The following is an 8720-nucleotide window of genomic DNA, read 5'->3' on the forward strand; positions in this document are numbered from 1 at the left end:
GTCTTTGGAAAGAGGTGGTTTATCCCATGGGAGGCCCATGAGAACTAGAGCAGATGTGTATGTTCCCACTTCTTGTCGTGCGGTGTAATGGATGCAAATTCTCCCCAAACAAATTAAAGAAAAAAAAAATAACTTCACTGGAATTTCCAAATGGCATCTAAATCGTTGCGTGCAATGGAGCATACAAACAAAGCTGAAAAGGACAAGTCTCCTACTTCCCAGCCAACCAGTATGATAAGTTGATAACACTAAATTGGTTGCAAGAAAATGATGAGATGAGCTTTCCCTCTATAACCACACCATTACATAAACACAGATGCTTGGCGCCTAACATCCACTCCTAAACCGCCAGATAATAAAGAACTAGTAGCAAATAAAGAAAAGTTTTAAGAATAATATAAGGCAAAATTTATTGAATTTAATTCTTTTCTCCACATTCACTTCAAAGTTCAAACCTCCCATTTTGGTGCCTCTCAAAATTCATCAAAAAGCTTCTCTCTATTCCATCCATATCAAAAACTTCACAAGCTTGAACAAAAGTACTGTATTCCTCCAAAGACATGCATCTATTGGCTCTCTTCCTCTAATGCTTGCTGGAGAAGAGAAGGCCTTTTAACAAACCGACCCTGAAAGGAACAAAGGAGAACACGACAACCCAAAATTTATTAGAATTCCTTATTGGCTAGAATTTGTCGTGCTGGAATGAAATTAACTTAATTTAAGTTGGTGGAGCGGACCAAATAGAAGAGACAAATCTTACACTTGCCTTCATCCGGGGCCGTTGGTCGGCATTCACCTTTCGGACCTGGTAGCGGATCTTCTTGGAGAAGAGTCGGCTCCTCCGCTTCTCCTTGTACCTTAGCACACTCGCCTCCCGCATCCCACCGGCGCCGCTGCCGGCCTCTGGAAACAGATCGATGTCTGCTAGCTTAGCCTGCCAAATTGCCAATTGGACACTTAGGAATCAAGATATATGGGGTCTCATAATCAGAAAGAGTCACACCAAAGAAGAAAATTCTAAGCCAATAATAATGTTAGCTAGGGGACTTATACGTCTCTCTTGAGGTTTTTCTATTCATTTGTAGTCCAAATAATAGCTGGTTTTTGCATTGTAACAGTAAAATATTTGTAAAATTAATCCAACTCTTTTAACACATTAACTATCTGTACTGAAAAAAAAAAAAAAATAAAAATAATATATAGAGGAGCAGAGACAGACAAATTTCTATGTGGACAATGAATTTGGTCCCCACGTTTCCACTCGAGGAGCAGATGGGATGTCCGCATAGGAATTCCTGTGCACGGGTCCCGCCAAGTACCGAACTCCGGCCGTCCGGCGAGACATCACATTGACGGCGTACTCCAGTTGACGGAAATACCCCAAAGTGTAGGACATTCTAGTTATCTTGCTAAGGTATTACTGGGATTTTAAAAAACGAAAAAGTATTGTTTAGGGAAACCACAAACGGTCGACTGAATTTAAATTTACAAGCTACGATAGATGGCTTTATTGGAGCTTCTCCGTTCTATGGGTAAGAGCTTGTTAATCTGTACCCATTTTTTCACTAGTTAGACAATCCCACCACCATCCGATCGGCCGATGCATCGGGCAATCCTGTAGGACCGGAGCTGAGATCAATCAAAACTCCACTTGCCAGATGGTTGGGATTATCTAGCTGATGAAATCTGAAGGCATAGTTAACATTGCAGAGTATCTAAAATTATCAGTCAAGAAGAGAGCTTTGATACATACAAGAGCTTCGGCAGAGGAATGAGGCGAGTCGGGCCCTTCGGCAAATACGGACCCATGGCCAGACCATGCTTGGAGGACCTCCTCATGGTTCAATTTGAGGCCCAAACCAGACTTCAAGTTCTCCTGTTTGGTGGTCGTGGTGATGGTGATTGTGGTGGTGGTCTGCATGTCCCCCACTTCCTCCTTCTCCACCTTCTTTTTCTTCTTCTTCTTCTTCTCCGATGACGGCGTCGAGGTCTTAAATTTAGGGACAATCTCTTGCATGGGAACAGCCGGAGACCTCCACCATTCCCCATCATCGGAATGCCTCAATGCCCGCTGCATGTCTCTTCGGAGCTGAAATCCAAAGCCGAGCTCGAACTTGCTGCCTAAGCCGAACCCCATCAGGCTCCGAAGGTAGGGATTGATGTGGGAATTGTAATCGGCGCATTCGTCCTTGTTGTCGGCATTGGTGGTGGTGTTCATGCTAAGGTTGCCCATGATGCTATCGATGCCCTCTTCGACCTCCTCATCGAGGATAGATTCCGCATCAAAGTCCTCCTCAAGAGGGTCAGGAGAGGAGGGCTCTTGGAATTCATTTCTCACCGAGCCCGTGCACTTCTTCTCGAAGGAACTCTTCAGCTTGGGCTCGATTCGAACGGCTGGTTTCTCAGGGGACGACTCGCGGATGAGGAATGCGGCATCGCTGGGGACGGGGAAGGGAGGGAGGAGTTCAGAGCAAGATTCGGGAAAGGAGTCGAATAGCTTGGCTTGCTTGGAGATGTTCCTGGAGCTCTTGGTGGAGAAGATGTTAGGGTATACGGTGGAGAGGAGGGCGGCAGCCTCATTGTAGGTCTGGTGAGGCCTTTTACGAGGCGTTCGAGCCCTCTTGATGGAGATGGTGCGCGAGGAGTGGCTCGACTCCGAGAGGGTGGAGGAAGGAGAGGAGGTGTGGGAGGACCGGGCTGAGGAGGAGGAGGAGGATTTCACGATATCGAGATCGAATCCATAGGGTCGGCTGCCGCCGCTGAGGCACGAAGACATCGTTTCTTGAAGAAGCTATAGAATAGTGATTGCAGAGTCTATGGAGCTTAGAATCCTATCAGTTGGATGGGGATGGGACTGGACATCAAACCAGATGGTCCTAAAACCCTAAACCCAGATGCAGTTGTCTTCCTCTAGTTATCAGAAACCTTCAGATGAAGAAGGAAACGGAGAAATGGATGCAAAATTTCCACTTTGCTAAAACCCTAAAACCCCACCTTCACAGAAAATATATGGTATTCATAAGTTGCTGTTGGGGCAACCCCAATCCAATTCAATGAAAAATATAAGAAAAATTAAACCTTGGGAATGGAATGGTTTCTTTAAAACCTATTAAACCCCATAAAAACCCTACCAGCTGCCACCACCACCAAAAGAAGGGGAAAAAAACAAAAGAAAAGAAAGAAGAAAGAGAGGGAAAGGTGGGGATTAGAAAAAAAAAAAAAAACCACGACCGAATCCCGGTGTCCCCGAAGCCTAATTCCTCTCCGAGACGCGAAATTCACACCTGAAAACGAGTTAACGAAAGGAACCGATGATCAAAAAGGGAACTTTTTTCCAATCCCAAAATCGCCGCAGAAGACTCCCGGTTTCGGAGAAGAAACAGAGCAAGCGCTTCTTAAAGAAATCCAGAAAGAATTCAGAAAATTCCAAAGGAGATAGGCAAGGAATCGAGAAGGATTTCACCCGGAAGCTCAAAATGGAATAGCTGAAGGATACGAATCCATGCCAACAGTAAAACAGAAAGAAACGCCCAGAAAGAAAGAAAGAAAGAGGGAAGAGAAGGACGAAAGAGTCGGCAATCTCGAGACTGCAAAGAGAAAGGAGGAAAGTTGTCGAAATCTCGCAGTGGAGCGGGAGAAGCAAGGAGGGGAGGGAGTGGGCGTGGAAGGACTCGAGAGGGAGTAGAGGTGGGATTTTAGAGAGAAAGAGCAAGAGAAGCGACAATAGTTGCTTTCATCAGCCGGTCACCCGTGGACCCCTGCAGGTCCCACCTACCCCCACCTCATCATACTCTTATGGTAAAATTATTTCCTCTTGTGATATGACCCCTGGTCCCCCCCCCCCACCCAAAACAACAGTAAAGGTTTGCTGGTTTTGCCGCTGTGCGCGGGCGTGTACATAACCTCACTTGCTCTCCTATTTCACCAAAATAGCCCCAGATAATTTTGAAAACTGAAATATCAAAAAGGACCAAAAAAAAAAAAAAAAATCTCGCTGGTCATTAACTTTATTATCATAAAGTATAATTTAACAAGTATTATAAAAAATAATTATAAAAAAATTATATAATAAATAATATATGAGTCAATACGCCTGCTAGCATATGAGCTAGTAGGTCTGCTAGCATTTGTACGAGAGATCTATTTTCTAATAAATATGTTTTACATTATAGGTTGTTTATGATTATAGTAGTAAGTATCTATGAGTCTGATTGTCCATGTTATTGGGACCTTTTTTCGACCATTACAAGTAATGAGTTATATTGGTTAGGATCTTGATTAAGTTTTAATTAGCAAATAAAAATTATTATATTAAAAGACATGCACGCAAGTCTTAGAGTTTTCATAGAAGATCTAAATAATAAATATACTATCAAAATATTGTCACATAAAATAATTTGTATTTTTCCTTACTATATTTTAGAGATTACCAACAGTTGTTGGGTATATATCCAATTGATATTGAGGAAAATAGGTATTAAATTCATCTATAACTTAGCACATCTATTCTAGTGTTAGAAATAGAATTTCAAATAATGTATGAGGATTCCATACTATATGCACTGCCAGTGATATAATTCAATACTGAATAAAATAATAACTCTCATTGTCAACACACTGTATAGGAAGTTTCATGTTAGTAGCTTGTTCAATCCAATAACCAAGATTAGTTTTTGATTCCGATATGGTTCTCTAAAACTCCAATGTAATTAGTCGATTCCGTAAATGTTTCCATGCTATGATCATTTGATGGAACCTATCTTGATCTTTTTGATCAACTAAGATTTCCACAAATCTAGCTTTCAAATCTTTGGGATCTACCAAAGACTAGATGTACTGTTAAACATATAATTGAAGAAGTGCCAAAAAAACTAGTTTATAATGATTAAGAATAAAATTGACTATTAAGTATGTATATAAAAATTGATTAAAAATGAAGATGAAAATAAAATATTTGATTCCATCATTAATCCACAAAACGTGACATTCTGGTACCCATGAAATCACAACCAACCAAAAGAAAAAGAGCAGTGAATAAATATGGCAATTTAGATGAGATTGGACATATGGGTACTTTGGTCCTTCCAAACAAGCCAAACCAAGCCAGCAATATCACATAGGTGTAGTTCTCCCCAATTCCAGGGGGCAACTCACCAGGGATTGTTTGGCCCGTCATCCCACACAATCCTGCGCTTTAAGGGAAATTTGCTTATCTGATGACATGGCACTCTTTCATTGGCCTGAGTAGATTTTATGGCCTACGTGGCCTGACCTTTATTGGCCGTCAGCCTTTCACGTGCATCGAGGTGAGGCTGTGAGTATATCTGTCTTCGGATCTCGCAAGGGGATGTCAATGATGTGCCCAATTTGGCCGCGTTATGGCCGTTGGTGTGTGGTTGTTTTGGGTCATACGTAGCGACCCTTGGCTTCAGCCACTAATGATGAGAGGCGTTTTTTTTTTTTTTTTTTTTTAGTAGAAAAAATTGGTTGAGAGAAAGTATCCGGCGCAATTACTCCTTTTAGGCACGATCAAGAGAATGAGATGACAACAAAGATAGCTAAATTTTCTTTCATTGTATCCAAATAGGACAGATAAATACATCACTCTAGCACGGGCTCGAACCACTAATGATGAGAGGCATTTTTTTTTTTTTTGGTCGAAAAAATTGATTGAGAGAAGATGTCCGACACAATTACTCCTTCTAAAGTAGATCAAGAGGATGGGATGACAACAGAGATGACTCAATTTTTTTTCATCGTATCCAAATAGAACAGATAAATACGTCACCCTAACCGGACTCGAACCACGAACATGAAAGATGGAGTTAACGGCACGTGACCAACTGCACTACCACATACGTGGTGACGGGAGATTTTTCATCTCCACAAGCGTGTGTGAGGCAGCTGCAAGGATTTTTGAGGATGGATATGATTTGAATGTCTAGTTTTTTCTAGCAAGTGAATGAAATTAAATTGAACATTTTGTATGAAAATATCTCTAAAAGTTATCTATCATGTCTCAACTATAGATATTTTGGAGCATTGTTGATTGATTTGCAGAACGGACAAAGATTGTATCTCTCGTACAAAAGAATGATTTACCTTCACATGAATCCGCAATGAATTATGCAAATGTCACTTCAAATTTGTACAAACTGATGAACGAGAAAATTCGAAGTATCTTAAGAATTGTGTGGTGTGCAATCCAATGGACAGCATCGAGGAAAAAAAAAAATTCTTATATGCAAAAAGTACAACATACTCTCAGGATCTTCAAGTAAATCATATAAGACTTCACAATTGAGGACCTAAGATATAATTTTTTTATATATATTTCTTATGTGCTATTACTTAATTTAAAGAAAAAATTAATTCAACATCAATTTCTAAATTATAAAACTTATTTCAAAGAATTATATAAGTGGATCTGTAAAATGGTAGACATGCGATCGAGATGTAAAAGATGTAGAGAACAAGGGCCATTGATGTAGGGGTTTAAGGCTTGCTGAGGGACCAACACAAAATAGGAAGACAAGGTTTTTTTAAAGAAAAATAGAAGATTAGTGGAACAATATTCTACTAATCCCATGCTAATCTATGAAATAATATCCTCCATGTCGATCAGGAAACCATATCCCATCCATCTGGAATCAACTTGATGGGTTAAGCCACAATTTATAAAATTCTAAAAACCATATGAAAATATTATTTCTTTACCAGAATCCTCGAGACCTTTTGACTACATATATGCCTTGTCCCTTCATTTGATGGTTTCCTGATGCTAGAACCACTTGACAGGGATAAACCAAAAGATGGACAGCTCTCCTACCTCCATGATGCATGTGACCTCTCTCTTTACCTAAGAGAGAGGAAGAGGGCAATATAAAATTTTGTATTGATTAGGACAGATCCATTCAAACACAAAGAGGTGCTAAAAATGTTCAACTTTGCTAACTTCTTTAAAATTTTCAGCTCCAATTAACCTATAGAGTTCATCTCCTCCAATTATACGACTCCGATGGATCCATCAGTGAGGACCCGAGCTTATGTTTCAGTCTCAAGTGGATCTTATGTGTTAAATTCTATCATAATCTCGATCATTGAATTTGATAAATTCCTGGAACATCCATAAATTACTCAGTTCAGATGGTGTTTATTTATTTATTTTTGGTCTTTCAGGTCTTTTGGGCTGAGATAATTAATTACGATGCCTGTATTGCTGTTTTATTGTAAAAAGATGATGAGGCGGAACATATCCTCAAAAAATCCAATGCCATGACTTGTAGCCGGTAGAAAGCCCCAAGGTCAGTGTCACAAATGGAGCTCTCCTTATCACCTTCCATGATATGGTGTTTGGGGTCCCCGGCATCGACACGTTGCTCTGGTTGTAATCCACCGTTCACTTTGGATAATTTGAGGCATTGGTCCCAAATGAAGGGTGGAAGTTTCTTCAGCTGCACAAAAATCCCAGATCTTATCTGATCAGAGGATTTTGTGGCCATCGCCCCTCTTTGCTGTACTAATTAACATCAAACAGTGGGGATAAAGTCTCGGTGGCGTCAACTATCAAATTTAGGCACTGTACGCGACTTACATGATAACATCACTTTCAGATAACCATTAGAGATGTAGAGGGAGATATTAAAATATTAAAAAAAAATGATGTCAATATAAGTCCTTTACATTTTCAATCTCATATTTAGTCAATCCAACATATATATCTTAGGGGTGTGTGTGTGTGTAGAGAGAGAGAGAGAGAGAAAAAAAATATGCTACATCTAAATATTGAAAATAAAATAAAAAAATTCTATTTTTAACTCAAAACCAAATAAGAGAAACTTAAAGCCTTTGTAAAATTTTTTTCAATGTACCATTATGATTCAATGTGGTATAGTATGTATTAATAATGAGAATGCCAAGCTTGTATGTATTTGTGTGCACCTATATATAAAGAGATAAATTTGGCTATAGTTGAATAGATCTCAACTCGTATCCAATTAGGTCTCAATCAGATTGTATTTGGATTATATATTAATAGTTTGAACTATTGAATGCGATTCACTGTTTTTAAATTGCTTAAGCACAAAAAATCATATGATCTAGAAACTTCTAACCTATGCATTATATGACCAAAAAAATATATTATTTTTATTATTTAGATTGTCTATTATTTTGACCACTAAATGTAGATGTCGGAGATCTTTAAATCACATAATTCTTCGCATGTAAGTAAAAGTAATAATATACATCCAATAGATTGATAATCGATGTAGGACCTCCATCATTCGATCTATACCTAACTAGATCTGAGCGAAGATCCACTCAAGTATAGCCAAGTCTACATAACTCTCTCTCTCTTTCTATACATGCATACATACATATACATATATATATATATATTTATATAATATATATATATATAATATATAATATATATATATATATATATATATATATTCTACACTCTAAATAACTCTTTCCTTTGAGGATTTGCCAAGCAAGAGAGCGGGAATCAAGCAGAAGCCAAACCAAGAATTAAGCAACAAATATGAATGCAGGATGCGAATAATGTGTAACGTTATATGTCCAGCTGAGCCCAACCCACAATCTAGGCCCATTGGGATTGCAAAATAAAGGAGTCCCCCAATTAAGAATCTTAACTATTTGATGCCTATTTGGGGACCTACAAATAATCTCTTGTCAACGTCTTCAGTCTTCCA

The 8720-nt window shown here is 39.0% G+C and overlaps 1 protein-coding gene across 2 annotated transcripts; it reads right to left on the reverse strand.

Moving 5' to 3' along the window:
- Nucleotides 1-384: 384 nt before the first annotated feature.
- On the reverse strand, nt 385-3679 carry LOC105049321 (protein CHLOROPLAST IMPORT APPARATUS 2). Of its 2 annotated transcripts, none has more exons than XM_010928941.4 (3): nt 1754-3679; nt 761-934; nt 385-626 (listed from the first exon to the last, which is right to left on the reverse strand). In XM_010928941.4, exons 1-3 carry the CDS (start codon nt 2774-2776, stop codon nt 567-569), a joined length of 1257 nt encoding a protein of 418 aa, XP_010927243.2. In that variant the 5' UTR covers nt 2777-3679; the 3' UTR covers nt 385-566. The 2 variants fall into 2 exon arrangements, with proteins under 2 accessions (XP_010927243.2, XP_010927244.2); XM_010928942.4 differs by having other exon boundaries at nt 767-934; nt 1754-3678.
- Between the last annotated feature and the right edge of the window lie 5041 nt (nt 3680-8720).

Source organism: Elaeis guineensis, chromosome 7 (genome assembly GCF_000442705.2).
Source record: "Elaeis guineensis isolate ETL-2024a chromosome 7, EG11, whole genome shotgun sequence".
Classification (NCBI taxonomy): Eukaryota; Viridiplantae; Streptophyta; class Magnoliopsida; order Arecales; family Arecaceae; genus Elaeis; species Elaeis guineensis.